The sequence below is a fragment of the Denticeps clupeoides genome, chromosome 10 (genome assembly GCF_900700375.1).
Source record: "Denticeps clupeoides chromosome 10, fDenClu1.1, whole genome shotgun sequence".
Taxonomy (NCBI): Eukaryota; Metazoa; Chordata; class Actinopteri; order Clupeiformes; family Denticipitidae; genus Denticeps; species Denticeps clupeoides.
This window is the reverse complement of record NC_041716.1, coordinates 13,493,596-13,512,455: the sequence shown is the minus strand read 5'-3', so window position 1 is coordinate 13,512,455 and position 18,860 is coordinate 13,493,596. Positions and strand designations below refer to the sequence as shown.

Genomic DNA, 18,860 nt, shown 5'->3' with positions numbered 1-18,860 from the left:
GAATGGGGATGGTTAATCCTGATATATATTTTTTTAATGCCATCTTACTATTGCTCTACAACAGCTTGTAGCTACAGAACAGGATTAGATGATTTACTACCCTTATCCCATGTCCAATGGTATTTATGTTAATTTGTTTTTTAAAAAATCAACTCAACAGAGCATGCGATCTTGCGGATCTATAATAATTCATTCTGTTTCATTGCCATGGTGATATTCTGCCAAATGTCACAGCACAACATCTCATGGACAAACTTTTAATCGTTCAAACATTCAAGGCAGCTTTATTTACAAAAATATAATCTAAAACAGAAGTGCTTGCACATATACACATTATATGCATCACAGGGACATAAGTTCTGTCACGTTTGCATGTACAATTCATTTTTAGCAGCAGTTGTACAGTAGACATAATTGCATACAATTGAGAAACAGCCATCATTTTGTACAAATATATTCTGCAACAGAGCTGCAGACGAGCAGACGTGATAAAGGCAGACCAAGTACACTGCGCGATGGGGGGAGGGGGTTCTCTCACATCACCAGTGGAGGGCGCCACCGCTCGGTCTGAGAAAATGGACAGACGTGAGGAAAGATACCACACGCAGTCGCATGTTTCATGATCAGCTCCTTCATCGCCCTCCTCTTGTCCCTCAGGTTGCCAGCTGTGTCGCTTGCTTTGAGACCACAGAATTAAAAGGTTAAATTAAAGATGTTTAGGGATTAACATCCTGAAGTTTCTCTCGGCCCAACATATCTGTATGTTCTTACTTCTCATCACATGGTTAGATTTTTTGGGGGTAAATAAATACACACAAGAAAACCCCATGCCATGGTCAGAACACTGGGACGTACACACGCCACCACACAGCAACAACGGAAAATAATGAGCCGCCCTTCCCCCAACCTATCAACTGCATCGTTCAAATGCCACGTTAACTAAGTGACTTTGGGTTAGAAATTACCACCTAATGGTGGACTTGTCCCAAAACAGTGGCAATAGAAGAAGGCAGCTGTAGGCAGATTTAAAAGCACATGACAAAACAAGTAAAAGTGGCAGTGAGCAGACCCAGGACTCATGAACGCTCAACTTAAGCTTCCTTTAAGTCAATGTGGTTCATGTGTTTGAGGCAAATGGAGGCAGCACAATGGGGCAGTGCAAAGGATTTTTTTTTTCGGCATTTACCAGACGCCCTTATCCAGAGCGACTTATGAAGTAGTAGTTACAGGGACAGTCCCCCTGGAGCAACTTAGGGTTAAGTGTCTTGCTCAGGGACACAATGGTGGTAAGTGGGATTTAAACCTGAGTCTTCTGGTTCATAACCCACTAGGCTACTACCACCCCATTATTGAGCTCTTACCCAAATGAAGTTTAGCTTTTATTAATGTGTCATTACCACAACTGGTGCATCAAATGATTAAACCTAAATGCTTAATTAGCTGATTAAAATGGATTCCACGATAGCCATTTGGGAGTCTTTACACTATTTTAGAGAAAATTTTATCAGATCCCATGCCGTCAATGTTTCTTTAAAATTTCATATGATGAAACTGGACCTGCTTAGACTTTTACCTGCAAGACATAGCATGATATTATGGCTGTGTGATTCTGAAGTGAAAATTAAGCAGATGTGGATGGTGATGAGATATGAACAACTGTACAGCTTGCAGGAGATGAGCAGAGCCTTGGGGCTCCAGGCACACTTGGTTGCAGTGAGCGTGTGGTGGGTTGAACGTATGGACATCGCCATGGCAACTGACCTGGACTGGAAGCTGACCACGACTCACCAGCAGAGCCTCCTGGTTGTCCGCCAGCGCCTGCTTGGCAAGGTAGCGTTCACGTTTCACCTTTATCTCCAGTGACTCTGGAACATCTGGAACCATCCAGTCAATCACCCGCAGCACGAAGAAAACCACATGCTGGAGATACAGGGGGGTCAAGTTCATCTGATCAGTGGCACTGCAGGGTTCCCACTGCATACCGAACAATTCCTGGATAGACTCCATTTTATTGATTTTAGGTTGATTCTCATTTGAGTATGCGTCTAGAGCACAGACTCTGACTGGCTTACAGGGGTGAAGGCCATGAAGTACCTCAAAAGCAATGATGAAGCTGAGTCTGACAGCCAGCAACTCCCAGTACACCAGAGTGTAGTTTCCATTTTCATCCCGGAAAGCCTTATATCTAGGAAGAGAGAGCAGAAAATTTGTGGCTGGCAAGAACTGTATAGTGTACTGTCTGTTTTGCTCAAGATTAAAAAAGTTATGTAACCACTTATTCACTCCACTTATTCACCACACCAAGGTTAATGTATATCTAATGTGTTATCCTGGACCTTAAATAGGTCACACTTTAAAAATCCAGGTCATTACTTTGCATTCCATTAATTATTATAATGAACTTGGGTGACTGGCTGCCATCAAGATGCTTGATCAGAATAATCATAGCCTAGTCTGGTTAGATGAGTTTTCCTCAGAATATGAGCCAATACTGTGAGTTAATAAAAAAAAAAAGAAAACAAATATACAAAATTACTTCAATTACTGAATAGCTTTGCTGTGTATCATGTAGTACCTGCACACAGTGTGACTGGTGAGGTTGTAGCCTGGCGGGGAGTAGGCCAGGGTGAAGTTCACGTAACCGTGAAGCTCCTGATTATACCTGTACTGATACAGCAGCCGGGGCAGGAAATCAGACGTGAAAGCAATCAGGAAAGCCTGCAGAGAGACACAAGAACATCTACTGACTGCCGGAAGGTAATAAAGGAAAAAAAGAACCAAAGAGAGACGTCACAAGCTCACGTTGACTATAACGGACAGGTGTGACAGGGCTTCGAGGATGATGAACCACACCCCGATGTTCTGCGCACGCTCAGCGACAGGCCGGCGGTACTCGCACACGAACTTGTGCGCGTCCAGACGCACCTCGGCCCAGTTGTTGAGCAGGGCGAAGAGCGGGGCGAGAGGGAACGCCGCCACGAAGATGGTGATGAAGCCGAACTGCAGGACTGCAGGACAGAGGTGCTATCACGGGTTCGACAGAAGCAGAGGACAACTGATGACAACTACGCTGGGATGGAAGTGGCATAGTTACTCACCGATCTCCAGATACTCTTCAAACAGACCCTCACACTCGATCAGCTCATAGTCCTTCTCCCAGCGCCGAGGGTCATGGGATTCCTGGGACTTTTTCACCGATGCCATGGATTTCTTCTGCTTCCAGGCCTTCAGCTTTCTGTAAGGATGAGAGGGCTGGTGATTAAACTGATATACCCATTTTCAGAATGACCAATCACCCAAGCTCTGTCTGCATGATGTTTTATTCAAAAGACCCTTAAAAGCTCTTTATTTTTAGCATCTCTTCATCTCCACATCTCCTATTGCAGAGACCAGAAACTGCAGGACAGAAAATGTTTTATTACACTCACACTCTGGCTATTTCTCACACACAAATGCACAGGACAGTATTAATAACTAATAAATGTATACTTTAGAATTTATGTAGAATTTATTTAAAATTAAATTTAGAATTTATTATTTTTTTGGTAGTAGCCTAGTGGGTAACACACTCGCCTGTGAACCTGTTATGATCCAATCCGGAAGGGGTTACTCCAGTCCGGTCGTTTCTGTTCACTGTCGGGTCTTTGTTATGTTACATGTTCTCTAGTTATCGGATGTCTCCCCTGTCCTGTTCTTCACCCATTAAACCCAGGTTTTGTGACGTCAAGCGAATGCGTCCTTCTTACTCATCATCTTTTCTTGTCATCTCTGTTCACCTGCCTTGCCATGCCAGATGGTTGTGACACTACCATTGTGTCCCTGAGCAAGACACTTAACCCTGAGTGTCTCCAGGGGGGGACTGTCCCTGTAACTACTGATTGTAAGTCGCTCTGAATAAGGGCGTCTGATAAATGCTGTAAATGTAAATGTATTTATGCACATTTCTATCATTCCTCTGGCTTCTTTTCCTCTCTCCAACAATATTCCATTATGTAAGATGTTACCATATTAATGTTTGACTGGCCACAGTACAATGGGGAAAAGTGTAATGGTATGTGTCTTATATATATGCTCCTTTAATCATTGGCAAAACTGTTTAGTTTAGATTATAGTTAGTGATCCTCTTTAACATATTAGAATTTTTGCAGCTCTGATTAATGGCCAGGAAAACTGAAACATTATACACATGAGACAGTAAAATCACGACACAACAGATTTCTCTCACTTACGCACAGACACAGAGACACATAGATCTCTCTGTCTGACACATTCGCATTTTATACATTCTATTTACCAGGACACATACTGCATATACATAGACACTGCAGATTAAAGGCACGTGCCTGCACACACACACACACACACACACACACAATGTCTATCACCCTCTCACACGCCCACAAGGAAGATGCTGTGTCTTCTCTTTTCCTGATAGAATTGCACCAGCCTTTTCTCCTTTGCTGGCAAGATACAAGCAACCAAAAATGAGCAGTTACAGCCATCACATTACAGCCAGGAGAGGACAATATACCACGCCTGCAGTAAATTATGGTTACATCACATGCCATGATACTATTCAGTGTATAGACGGTTTCAGATCTGTCCGCGAGTGTGTAAATATGAAACTTACGGGATAACAAACTCCTGGACGTTGTTGATCAGCTGTTTCCCGACCATGATGACAAACAGTTGCTCTGCCAGTTCAATCAGACAACCACCCGGGCCACACTGAAACACACACACACACACACACAATGATCTAACACAACAATCACCACAACAATCTTAGTGTTAAGATTGTTTTAAGATAAGTAGCAACTTCGAATGTGCTCACATCTTCGTTCCTCATGCCAAAAAGTGTTCCATAGTGGCCAGGATATCCCACAAATCTGTAGAACAAATTCAAAAGTCAATCATACAAGGGCACTCATCCACATACAGCCAAACTGATGATCACTTAAACACAAACACTGCAGTGCAAACTCTCTCACATGGCTAACTGCCCACACTCACACACATACACTCATGATCTGAGCTTGATTGTTTATCCTAATGGACCATTATCCTACTGGAAATAGCCACCAGAAGAGGGGTACTCTGTATTCATGAAGGAATGGAAATGGTCAGCATCAACACTCAGGTAGGCAGTGAGTCTTAACTGATGCTCAATTGATATTAATGGGTCTTAGTGTGCTAAGAATCCTCCACACCATCACCAGGCTGAAGGTATGATGGATCACTGCCCACTGCTCACCAAGGGTGATGGTTAAAAGCAGAGGACACATTTTGTTGTGTCACCGTGTTTCACAATAACAATCACTTCACTTTCACTTCTGTTGTGTCATTTTGGTAAGCTTGTGAAAACTGTAGCTTCAGGTTCATGCTCTTGTTGGTGGAAATGTTAGTAGATCAGCAGTTTATGAAATATCAGGCTGTCTGGCACCAAATAACTCATTCTATCACTGTTCTGATACTTGGTTTGAACTTCATTTGACTTCACCACATCTAAATGACTACTTTTATTGAGTTGCTGCATGATATTGGTTGATTAACTTGTTAGCAAGTGTGTACTTAATAAAGTGGCCAGTACAGTAAGTGTATGCAGCACACCTACATGCATACACAACTGAGGGAGCACAGAGGAAATCACATGTATTTCAGTACCTTCCCTTGAAAAATGCCACATAGAAGGGAGAGGAGTAGAAATTTACAAACTGGAAGACAAACACTTTGAACGTGAAGGCATCTTCATACTGAGTCTGGGTCCGGTGCATCTCTGTTAAAATAAAAGACTTAATAAGCTGCACCTCAGTACACTACTGCTCATCTTTATGTGTTAAATTGTGCTGTTAATATTGGTCTTAATAACTTTTATTTTATTTGCTGGAGATTGGAATGGGAATCTCACCCCATTTTGTCAGCTGCTCTGCTAATGCAGTGTAGACCTGTCCCATCAGCAGGATAAGAGCGAGGTTCACCATACTGCTCGAGATATTGGCTATATTCCCAGCCTGAGGAGCCCAAAAACAATACATTAGCCACAGAAACACGGCAATCACACAATACTGAAAATAGTGAGAACCCTCTGACTACAGTTACTCACTGACCTGAGTTCTCAAGACAGAGCTGCCCGTCTCAAACATCATCACACTCACTATACTTCTGTATATGATGACAGTGACCAGGAAAATCATCACTACACAAAGCTGAGGTGAGAGAAAGAGACAGTTTCCTGTTTAAAATATCATGCCCCCTATGGGCGTTAAACACAAAACAGCTTCTCAGAACCTTACCATGATGACGATGACCATGGACCCTGTCAGCATACGGGAGATTCTGGCTTTCTCCGGAAAATAAGGCTCCTTCACGCCAGTCACTGGGTTGTGTTCCATTGCTGGTGCCATAGCTGCGAACTCTGGTCGAGGACGTTCCTGCAGGTCCAGCAACACAGCAAAACCACAGTCACTCACTATCCAGAACCACATAATCCTACTCAGGGTTGCGGATATCGGAGCTCAGCCTGGGGCACTGGGCCATGGGTGGGCCACACACACACACACACAAACACACACCATATTCACACATACACTCACTCATACACTCATACAAACAATTCATGCCTTTCTATGGCAGGAGGAAACCCACACCAATAGGGGGAGAGCATGCAAACTGCACACACAAAAGATCTAAGCTGGGATTCAAACTCACAACCTTGGAGGTGTGAGGACACCAAGCCTTGTGCACACCAATGTTCTTATTCAGAGTTAGTTCATAATTCCTTATGGTGAGAACAGAAAAAATCACAATCCAAGATGATATTTGCACTGACATTGCTACTTCATTTTATACTTCAATCTTCCAATCAATGTCTATTAGAATATTTTTGTGACTAAGTTTAAGTAGAATCCTGTGGGCAAAATGTCTCAATACAATGATTAAAGAAGCAATAATAAATTTAACAATTGAATTAAGCATTCGTAATTAATGTTTTGTTTTTTAGATGTTTTGGTTGCATTGTTGGACATCTGATGGGTTCCTTTGAAACAAAGTCATTGGGTAAAAATTAATGGAATTTTAGGAAACAAAATTAGAGTTGGTTCAAGCTTTATTTTAATGGTAATAATATATGACTATTTAATTTATATCAAATTTATAATACAGCTCTTGCACATCAATTATCTAAAAGTATGCTGTCTTGTACACTGGTAAATTTGACAATAGTTATATTTTAAATTAAATTTAGCAAAGCCAAACCTCCACTTCTTGGAAGTCCATGCAGTCCCAGTGGTGAGCCAGAGTGGCATTCTTGCGTTTCCAGTACTCCAGGAAGGTGACAGCCCAGAAGGACATGAAGACACTGAAGAAAACTGTCCCAGGGTGATCAAAGAGGTACCCCACCTGAACAGAGACAGGAGACTCAGCTGGATCTGTCCTTCAGAACTGCCCCAAAATATTTAAGGAGGGCTCAGAACTCACCTTGGCCATGGGACAGATATCTGACAAGTTCCAGGGGCTGCAGGTTTCACAGAGGGGGCACATCAGGTACCGACCTCCACTGTTGCAGATCTCCTTACTGCAGAAATAACATACGAAAGCAAACCAGCAAGCTAAAAAAAACATGCTCTGACTTTTTTACTCTGTGTCCTTATTGCATATTGCCATTATATATTATATATGGTTATATATTTATAATATATATATATTTTCATTTATAAATCTGGCCCATGGCACACAACCCTGCCCCCCATGTCCTCCAATGTAATTTGTTCATGATCGGGTTCTCCCAGCATGATAGATTTAAAAAAGAAATAAATATTGTGTAACGATACCTTGCTTCCGAGTACCTGAACCCCTTAATGTCTTTGCATGACCCTATGCTTCGAGGACAATTTGCATTCAGAAAAACTCTGACCACGAAACTCTGAAGGATAGCTCTTCTAATAAACATGGCGACACTTAAACAGAAACCAGATAAATAATATTGATAAAAGTATACATGAATAAACCAAAATATTTAGCTCAATACTTCAGATTAGTGCATGTTTGTAAATGGCTATAGCTTATCACATGAAAACTGAAATGTTATAGGAAGTATTGTCTGCTGCCAATAAAACATGGGAAAGCCTGTGACCAGTGCTGGAGTCATTTTATGCTGTGAGTGTAGGCCACAGTTGATCATAGGATCGCTCCTCAATGTTGTAGGCAAGGTTTAGATGCCTTACACCAACATTAAACACAATCTAAGCCTATGTCAAAATGACATAAGTGCCGGATAACTGGGGCTAATGTGCTCATTTATGTAAAGATCAATAGTGCTAATGTTCAGAAGAACGGCAAAGGAATTATGTTTCAGGGCACTGGAAAGCCAGATATTTTTTTTTCACCCTTCATTATTTTCCCTTAATTTCTCTGTCCTCACAGTTTGTTCTCTTGCTGCTCCTGAGGTGCAGTGAATTTACTGTTACCACCCCCAGTCCATCAAATATAGGACCTTCGGTTTACAGGTTTTGGGCTGTAGTTGCTATGGAAACAGCTTGAGAAGCATTGGCAACATTAACTGGGATACGTTTTTTTCCCATGCAATGGTGAGAAACAATAAGAACAGATGAACGCCGTATTTTTGTACTTTATTGGAAAAACCACAGATAGACATCAGTGGATGAATTGAGAGACTTTGTGTTCAGATGAACTTACGCAGGGGTGTTGGACCCCATAGAGATGATTCCTGATATAAAGACGAATGTCCCAACCAAAGCAGCAGGGACCAGCCATGTTGTGTAGAAACCTGCAGGAGAACAAAGTATCAGCTGAACAACCAGCTCTGTCTGATCTTTAAAAGTCAATAATTTAATCATGCTGTCACTTTTCCAGAACAAATAGGCAACATATCCCTGCAAGATGATGAGTAGAATAAAAAAGCAATTTGGGATATAATTTCACAAATTTGCAATATTTTACATCATTAATTATATTACATACATAATAACTCTTACATATTACATAATATAATTATAGTTGCATTTTTTTTCAATTTCAGAGATTATAATAAAATACAAAATGGCTCATTTATCTGTACCAGAGGTTAGAAATGGTTCAGAAACAAACTGTTCCAATGAATTTTTCAGATATTAATCTGGAAGTGATTTACTGCCCTCACATCACACTCACACATGAACCAAGTGGCCAGTTGGTTTATCATATGTCCTAAACAGATGTCAAAAACTAAACTCTGTTAATAAAGTTACTAAAATATTGTGAAGTTAATCAGTTTTAGTAGTTAATCATTTTTATTATATTAAATGCATCCATTTTTATCAACCATTCTTTTATATGGTTCTAACTTAATTAATGAAAGTCCTTGGAATGTTGGAAGATTAATTAAGAAAAATTAAGTTTCTATTCTGACATAACCAAAAGGACATTTTATTTTTGATCTCTCCTCTCTGATCAGTGTTTCAGTACTGCCTGCAAGAAAATTTTCATTCTAAACCACACTGTTTAGAACCTGCCACATTTATCAATAGGTGATTAAAAATCTTCTTGGTCTAACTGAGCACAGAAAACCTTATGGAAGCAGATACTCCAGGTGAGAGTGACATGTCCGTTTGATGTCAGCACTTTCCAGGAACAATTTAGAATGCATTGATTTCTATACATGCTCAACCCATTAAGAAAAAGCTGTGTTTTATTACTTTGTTACTTTGGTAAAGGTCATTTTACTACACCAAGAACTGGTGACATGAATAATATATACTGATCAGTGTTCCCAAGTACTAACACAGACACACATTTACACACATTTTCTCACCAAGCCAAGCAAAGTAGATGGCGATTTTCTCTCCGAAATACTCTCTGATGTGGTCCAGAGGCTGATACTTGTACCATTTAGTCCAGCGAGCCCAGTACTGAAACAACACCTGCCTCGGGTTCAGAACCTCTGGAGAAACCTCGTGGTCTGCGGCCTCAAACGGACCCTGAGAAAAAGGGTCATAGGTTAGTTGCTGGGACAGAAGGCATTTCTAATTGCAGCATTAGAGGGTGTGGTTTTTAACCTCATGGAGCGGGTATGCAGCGGTGAACACCCCTTCACTGAGAAGCCGAGCCACGCCCACCTCTGCACGCTTGCGTTTGCCATACACAGTTCGAGCCAGGATCTCATACACCTGCAACACACACATATATGCACAATATCAGTCACAGCAAACAACAGCACACAAAGACACAATAAGCAGCAGAATGACATTCTGAATCACACATATACATCACCAGAAAGTGGTAAGGATGTATTTTCTTTCTCACCACTCTGTGTCTCTGTGTGTTGGTGAAGTATGTATCATGGTTCTCTGAGCCCAAGAACCTGAACAGACCACAGGGAACAAGAAAAAAACTGGTTGATGAAAGCACACAAACACACACACGTTGCTTGGGAATGTAGCGCTACATAGGCTCACTTTTCCATTTTGGATTTGCGAAAGGCACATGTGTAGTAGTCCACCGGCCTGTTGGGAACAGATTGGGACATCACATTTGGCACATGGAGCTTCTGCAGGACCCGAGCCGAGGTGTTAAAGTCTGGATTTGGCTGAGCCTGAAAGAGAGATGGGGATGTAGCAGAGATATTTGTTAGAGTAATAGTACAAACCTCATGTCAAAAACCCCAAAATATCTACCATGACTTGGTACATTTCAAATGATTAAGTTAATAACGCTTTACATTTGTTCTGTCAATATCAATGGATTAATATTCACCCTGTAGCTGGCCACCATTGATGAGTGAGTCTAATGTTGAAAGGCTAAAACACCCCGTGAGTCAACAGTACACTACTGATGATGTGTTCCCAATTTATGGTGCAATTCAGCTCTCAACCTCAAAGTAGACTCATGTTAGTACCATCTATTGACACATTAGACAGGATACCATCATGTCCCGTGTTTCATGATTCTATTAACGCTTGCAATGTGATTGATTTTAAAGAAAATCATAGTCACTGTTCCAGCAATGGTCCAGCAATAAGAGTACTTTGTCTTCCTCTAGGGTGACATCATCTAGCAAACTTTACAACAACCATATTTTAATTTCTGAGGTGCATTTCTATTAGCATTCCCTTTTGTGCCAGACTCACCACTCATCAAAACCAAGATGTTGTTTTGTCTTCTAAAAAATACTAATAAATGCTGCTATTAATTGTGATTAATCACAGATTATTGTGTAATTGTTAGTAGTAGTTTTTAAAGAAATTTTAAATATATATATTTAGAAAACTATTACTACAAATTGATTTATATGTGATTCTTGTGTGACTTAAACTCAGCTTCCAGCAGGTTTCTTTCTCCATTTATTTGTTACACAACTTGTTCCATTTGACAATCCCACTGCTGCAGCTCATCCTGTCACCCTACCCTGACTGATGTTATTCCAGGAAGAACCGCAGAACTGGCACAGAAACACAGATGGAAGCAGTGAGGTGGGCTTGTGCTTATTTGTACAGTCATGTTATAAATGAATTATTGCAGTCAGTCATCATCACACATGAGTGCATTCTCCCCCAACTCTCAGACTCAGCGCCACTCAATCCCAGCAGAACAGGGCTGGTGTAACCTTGGTGTAGCACTAGAGTGTGCTTTATATTGGGATTGTTTTCTGCTGCTAAGGTAGGATTGGTTTCTAAAATAGCTATTAGCTTCAACTTAGCTGACTGGTTTATTATGTTTAAATTGAGAATTGAGAGGCGGGCCTTGGCCTGTAGGTCTCGTGCTATCCAGAGCTAGGGTGCTTCACACCATTGTTGCTTCTACACCTCTGCATTTCCTCTTTTGAGTACCAATCTTTTACTATTTCTTCTGCAGTCAATCTACAGATCATTGTTGACTACTGTTCCCCTGGACTACTAGACAAACTAGACACTCTTCCACAGGACATGCTCCAATCCTCCTGTCTTCTTACTCTCCTCTTCTCCTTCAATCTGACTAGCAATAACTGGTCTTCAACTCACAAAAAGGGAACTATCTTTGACCTAGTCTTCAGTCATCCATCATCAACCACTTCATGACTCTGACCACTTCTCCCTCTCCTTCTGTATATCCTTGCCCTCTCCACCAAAAACGAACAAACATCACCATTAGTTCCTTTGCATGCCATCTCAGTTCTTCCCAATCCTGACTGCTTCTCCTCCCTACCGCTTGAGTCAGCCACAGTCAGACTCTTATTTCATCACTCTCTTCATCAATTTACCTCCTCTGTCCTCTATCCTCTAAATCCAAGAGGATATCCTCTAAATCCCCTCCTACTCCTTGGCTCTATATTTCAATATGTAGCAATTGTAGGGTGCTGCGAGCAGCAGAAGGGAAATGCAGGAAATTAAACTCAGACTTTTCAACATATTTTCAATTTAAAGTATCTTTTGCAAAAACAACCTTTTACAAAAATTAATTGGACTCATGCAAGGACAAATTACATAGCATCGTTTCCTCTCTACTCAAACCACCAGCTCCTCCAGCTCAATCCTCAATAATCACAGAGGACTTTGAGAAGAGAAACAATTGACAGTCATTTACCACAGATCCACCTGTAGTTAACACCCAAGATTCCCTATCCTCCTCATTGGATCACTTCTCTTCATCAGATGAGATCCTACAATTCATCACTTCATACAACCCAACCACCTGTTCACTTGATCCAATTCCTTCTAAAATGCTTCAATCTGTCTCTCATAACCTCCTCCCTACCTCCCATAACATCTGGTCATGTTCCAACAGAATCATCCCAATTCCTAAGAAATCAACTGGCAATCCCTCTGATATCTGCAATTGTAGACCAGTCTATCTCCTACCTTTTCTCTCAAAAATCCTTGAACTATATCTGATCTATAATCAGCTCTCTATCTACCTTACCAAGAACAACCTTCAGGAACCAAATCAATCTGCTTTCAAAACTGCTTACTCCCCAGAGACTGCTCTTCTGGCCATGACAGAGAAATTACATGCTGCCAGATCAGAAAAATTGTCATCATCATCAAAATTTCTGGACATATCAGTAGCTTTTCACATAGTCAACCACAAGACTTTCCTGTCCAGGGGACATCTGCATCTAAAAAGCTCTTGACTGTTTCAGTACTTGGCCCTCTTCTGTTCACTCTTTACATCAAATCTCTTGGTGAGGTCATTTCTTCCCATGGGTTATCCTATAACAACATAACTGCTATGCAGATGACACCCAACCCTTTCTTCTCTACAACATTAGAAGGATTTGTCCATTTCTCCAAACTGGACTATTGTAACTCACTTCTGGCTGCTCTTCCTCTTAGCACAACTTGACCAGAATGCTGCAACATGACTCCCAATTTTTCCCACACCACTCCACTGCTACATTCCCTCCACTGGTTTCCTATTGCTGCCCGCATCAGATTCCAAATACTGATGCTTGCCTATAAAGCCAAGGAAGGGTCAGCACCCCTCCTACCTCAGATCTCTCATCACTTCTCACCGTGCACCTCGATCTCACCGAACCTCCAGCACTGCTCGACTGGTTCCACCATCTCTCAAGGTACTAGGAAAGCATTCATCTAGACTCTTCTCTGTCTTGGCTCCTAGGCGGTGGAATTAACTTCCACTAGTGTTTTCAAACACAAACTGATCATTTTCCTGTTTGGACTGAAAGAGCTCTTTTGGAAACTCTTTATATTCAATATTTTTTGTTGTTTTGTTCTGAGCAAATTGTATCTACAGATCGGGTAATGGTGACCCAAACAAGGGTTTTCAATGATGGATATTTAAACCACTGTAAGTCACTCTGGTTAAGAGTGTTTGGATAAGAGTGTAAATGTAAAACCCATTCGACCTGCAGCGGTGCTCGGAGACATAGCTCCTCTGCGTAGTACACCATCATATCCCATGGGGCGCTGAGCTTCAGGTAGTGGATGGTCTTCTTGGCACTGGCTGCTTCCTCCTGCAGACAAAAAGACACAGAGCTCACAGGGTGAATGCTGGGTGCGTTCCGGTGGACACCACTGCAGAGCTGCTGCATAATTCACCTTCTCCATTTGCAGCCCTGCGCTCTCCAGGTTGTGGATGAACTTCTCCCTCAAAGATGCCTGGTATGCCCTCTTCTTCTCCGACCTGCTCTGACCTGTCTCCACCTCACTCCCGGACATCCCTCGACTACGTCGCTTCCGAGATGTCTTCACCTCCCACACAAGGACAAAGTCTTGCACATGGATGCATGCAAAATAAGTCTCTTCAAACACTGCATTTATTTAATAAGCTAAAATTTTACAGTCATCATTGGTTATAAATGCATAATAGGTAAAGCAGGCTGATCAATCAGCACACAACAAGAACCCCAAAATTTTATTGAAAAGAGAAAATTCCCTTTGCCCATCATTACCGATTTAAAACCAAGACTGCCATCAACTGGTAAAAACCAGTTGAGGCATGGTGGTGCCTCCATGGATCGGATTTGCTCTTTCAACACATCACTCAGAGGCCAGGCAGCTCCACACACCACAAGCTGTAATGATTTGTGTGTTCTGACACCTTTCTATAGGAAGCAGCAACTGCTCTATTGGATCAGACAACATGGGCCAGCTTGCACTCTCAACATGCATCACTGAGTCACGGCCCCCCATGATCTTGCAGCTGGTTCACCGGTTTACTTGGGAAAATCCCACAAGTGCTGCAGTTTTGGAGATGCTGCCTAGAAATAAAAATGCGGTCCTTGTCAAAATTGCTCACACCGTGAAGCTTGCCCATTTTTCTGCTTCCAAAGCAGCAAATTTTGATGGCTGCAACTCACTACCAAGTGCCATTTTAAAAGGATAATCAATGTTATTCACTTCACATGTCATCTGGCAAAATTTCATGGCTGATCGACACAAGGCCCTGTACCAGACCGGAACAAAATACTATGGACCAGATCGAAATACTATGGAACAAAATTTTGCCGTCACCTATTTTGGTTTTGCCATCTCTGAAGAGGTTGCCCTTTGGCTGGGCTGGTGGTGCTGAGGGGACACTGTAGTTGTGGGTGTAGATAGGGTCATTGTCATCATCATCATCAGCTGCGGCAGTGAGCTGAAAACACATTTGTGGTTTAACTGTAAAATGTGCTGTGACAGTTTCAATCATGTGAAGCCCACATTCCCACGGTTAAACCTGCTGAACTCAAAACGCTGAGCAGGACATGCCAGGAAACAGTCGGAGCACTCAGCGATGAAGACAAGCGCCACAAATGAGCTCTGGGAGTGAAATGCGAGACACTGGTACACGTCAACCGCACACAGCGGCGTTGCTTTGAATAGCCCAGTTTCACAGCCATCGCTGAGGACACCAACAGCGGGGAAATGCAGATAACTAGTGATGCGTTACTGAAGCCTGTCAAGTCCCCTTTTTCATGGGCTGCTCCTGTTAACGAAAGAAGAACCTTCTGATCTGGGACTGAAATGATGCAGAAGCTGGGACTCACGTATCTGGGAGGGATGAAGCCTCCATTCTGCAGGCTGCCATAGCTGTCATTGTTCTGAGGCTCGGCACTGCTGTCCAGATTAAGCAGAACCTCGCGGTCCATCTGCTCCGTGCTCTTTTTCCTCTTCGGCATGATCCGAGCCAAGGCGCAAGCCCGGTGATCTCTCTCACCAGACACACTCTTGCCTTGCACGCTCCAGCTAATGTGCAGGGCAGCTCAATAAAGCCGGGAAGTGGGTTTTTAATGAGACCAGTGGATAACGGCGCTTCCCATCAGGCTGATCATGAGGAGAGGAAGCCTCGTGTTGGTTTCAGCACAAGGAGGGGGGGGGTCTGCAGTGAGTTCTGCCTACACTCTCATTCCCCTGCGCACCAGAGAGGTGGGCTGTGAAAGAAGGGAGGAGGGGAACTGTGGTAGAGTGGAGAGACAGAGGAAGAGAGGGAGGGAGGGAGGGAGGGAGCTTGCCTTAATTAATGTCTATAGTGTTAAACCACCCCCAAATTAACCCCCTGAAATGATTCAACCATTAACAGTTAGTCCCTATAATGATTTCCCATGTTGCCCTTCCTGCTTTATAGGTCTATGCTATTATTACTGTAAAAAAAAACGTCCCTCCTGTGATAATAAATGGTTCACAGGTAACATGTCAGTGAAGACTCATATTGAATACTATTTAATCTAGTAAAAAACTCAAAAAAGCTATAAAGCTGTCAAATTGTAAAAATTGTGCAAATGTGGTGTGGTTTTTCACTTCTTACACCAATCATCTTCTCTAAGAATGTTCAAATCGAAACATTCAAGATATCTTACAACATTTCCATTAAATTAAACCTTTCCATCAATAAAAATGGCCATTAAAAAAAGAAAAAGAAAAGGAGCAGTGAGGTTAGAAGGTCACAGGTTACAGTGGAAAACACTTCATAGTAACACACACACACACATATTTACATTGAAAGCAAACAAATATAAATTACTGCATGTCCAGGAACTCCCATTTGAAGCCACGTGGGTGATTTTCTCATCCATTTTCCAATTCTGCCAACACTGCAAACTTTCCAGTGTTCCAGATCTGTGCCTTCTTGCCAGCCAGAGGCTATTATCAGCACACTATTTCCACTTTATCATCCTGCCATCTCATTGGCTGCATCTTTGTCTCCATATACTCTATTATTGCTGTGCCTCGCTTCAGTGGGCCTTGGGCATCATGCCTGCATTGCTGCTGCAGTCATTTCAGTGAGAGAGAAAAAAAAGAGAGGGGGAGGGAGAGTATTAAGATAAAACATAAGACTGCGAGGCATGGCTGGAAATCCGCAGCTCTGACCCTTCAAGAAATGGACTTTGGAGATATCTGGACAGGATGGACAGGGGGCATTAAGGGGAAGCTGTGCTGCATTGACTGTTCTGGTGACTTTCTATCATGTCCAGCAAGCATTAATGACATAAAGGACAACCGATCTGGCCAACCATCTTTCCCCACATGCATCAATTGGCCTTGCACAGAACGTCTCTCTAGTTCCTTCTTTGGGCCACTTTTTGGTAGGTACTAACCTCTGCATACTACAAGCATCCCACAAAATCTGTTCTTTTAGAACTGTTCTAGACCAAGCATCTAGCATCTTTCAGAACTTCAAACTCATCCTTTTATCCTAATTCCAAAGTACCAACTTATGCCTAATGTATACCACCCTTTAAGTGCACCACTGTAACCAGATAATCAATGTTATTCACTTCACCTGTCAAGGCATCTAATGCCGAATGACGAGTGTCTAAATATATACTGTGGAGGAAAAAAAAATTGGTAGCCAAATCTCTTCAACTGTGAAATCAATCCAGGAAATCAAATTGTATGATTTTTAATAATTTATTTGTATAATGGTGCAGAAAACAAGTATTTGATCAATAGCAAAAGTTAATCTCAACACCTTGGTTGGCAATGACAGATGTCAAACATTTCCTGTAGGTCTTCACAAGTTTGCACATACTGTAGCTGGTATTTTAACCCATCATTCCATGCAGATATTCTCAAGAGCTGTGATGTTTTGGGGCTGTCGCTGGACACAGAGTCTCTATTGGATCGAGGTCTGAAGACTGGCTAGGCCACTCCAGAACTCCACTCCAGCTCTCACCGATGGAGGGGCAATGGTGGTCTAGCGGTTTAGGAAGCAGCCCCATAATCAAAAGGTTGCCGATTCGAATCCCAATCCGCCAAGGTGCAATTGAGGTGCCACTGAGCAAAGCACCGTCCCCACACACTGCTCCCCGGGTGCCTGTCATGGCTGCCCACTGCTCACTAAGGGTGATGGGTTAAATGCAGAGGACACATTTCGCTGTGTGCACCATGTGCTGTGCTGTGTATCACAATGACAATCACTTCACTTTAGGTTTTGGGCCAAAATTTCATGAAACATGGCCTTATTCATTCTTTCCTTCATACAGTCGGGGCAGTGGTGGCCGAGTGGTTAAGGAAGCGGCCCTGTAATCAGAAGGTTGCTGGTTCGAATCCCGATCTGCCAAGGTACCACTGAGGTGCCACTGAGCAAAGCACCGTCCCCACACACTGCTCCCCGGGCGCCTGTCATGGCTGCCCACTGCTCACTAAGGGTGATGGGTTAAATGCAGAGGACAAATTTCACTGTGTGCACTGTGTGCTGTGCTGCTGTGTATTACATGTGACAATCACTTCACTTTCACTTTCACAGATCAGTCCTCTGTGAAAAGTCATCTGTGGGGCAGAAAAAGTCATCTGTGGGGCAGAAAAACAGCCCCAAAACATAATGTTTCCACCCCCTGCTTCACAGTGAGTCTGGTGTTCTTGGGATGCAACTCAGCATTCACCCACCTCCAAATACGAGTTCTATTGTGGTCTCATCTGACCACATGACATTCTCCTAATCCACCTCTGAATCATCTAGATGGTCTCTGGCAAACTTTAGACGGGCCTGGACATGTGCTGGCTTCAGCAGGGGGACCTTTCGAGTGCTGCAGGATTTAATCATTGACAATGTAGTGTGTTACTATTAGTTAGTAAGGACCTTTGTTACTGTGGTCCCAGCTCTCTTCAGGTCATTGGCCAGTTCCCCCTTGTACAACCTTGTGTCTGGTGTACTTAATTGGCTCACTGGTCCTGGCCCTGGTGGAGGTAGAGTTTTGAGAGTTTAAACAGGTGCCATTAATACAGGTAAGGAGTGAAGGACAGAAGAGCTTCTTAAAGAAGAAGTAACAGGTCTGTTGTTTGTAGGCAATAAATACTAATTTGCACCATTATACAAATGAATTCTTTGAAAATCATCATGTATATTTCATGGATTTTTTACATTCTGTTTCTCACATTTGAAGCGTACCTATGAGGAAAAATACAGACCCCTCTCATCTTTTTAAGTGGGACAAGTGGGATCAGATT

The 18,860-nt window shown here is 42.4% G+C and overlaps 1 protein-coding gene across 3 annotated transcripts; it reads right to left on the bottom strand.

The window, feature by feature from the left end:
• Positions 1-243: 243 nt before the first annotated feature.
• On the bottom strand, positions 244-15,820 carry ano11 (anoctamin 11). Of its 3 annotated transcripts, none has more exons than XM_028994036.1 (23): positions 15,461-15,592; positions 14,946-15,069; positions 14,031-14,203; positions 13,838-13,945; positions 10,452-10,588; positions 10,300-10,357; positions 10,053-10,163; positions 9,809-9,974; positions 8,695-8,785; positions 7,477-7,573; positions 7,255-7,398; positions 6,294-6,431; positions 6,108-6,206; positions 5,909-6,011; positions 5,665-5,776; positions 4,835-4,889; positions 4,631-4,728; positions 3,099-3,235; positions 2,803-3,008; positions 2,576-2,718; positions 2,095-2,185; positions 1,762-1,920; positions 244-677 (listed from the first exon to the last, which is right to left on the bottom strand). In XM_028994036.1, the coding sequence occupies exons 1-23, from the start codon at positions 15,590-15,592 to the stop codon at positions 654-656; spliced, it is 2,706 nt and encodes a 901-aa protein (XP_028849869.1). In that variant the 3' UTR covers positions 244-653. The 3 variants fall into 3 exon arrangements, with proteins under 3 accessions (XP_028849869.1, XP_028849870.1, XP_028849867.1); XM_028994037.1 differs by having other exon boundaries at positions 1,789-1,920; XM_028994034.1 differs by having other exon boundaries at positions 244-1,920; positions 15,461-15,820.
• Between the last annotated feature and the right edge of the window lie 3,040 nt (positions 15,821-18,860).

What these genes read in the sequence shown, in the direction of transcription:
- ano11 (XM_028994034.1), bottom strand. Translation starts at nt 15,592, where the DNA reads ATGCCGAAGAGGAAAAAGAGCACGGAGCAGATGGACCGCGAGGTTCTG. An exon ending in ATGGGGTCCAACACCCCTGC is followed by an intron (nt 7,574 to 8,694) that starts GTAAGTTCATCT and finishes TTATTTCTGCAG; the next exon opens with TAAGGAGATCTGCAACAGTG. An exon ending in TGAAGAGTATCTGGAGATCG is followed by an intron (nt 3,009 to 3,098) that starts GTGAGTAACTAT and finishes TCTGTCCTGCAG; the next exon opens with TCCTGCAGTTCGGCTTCATC.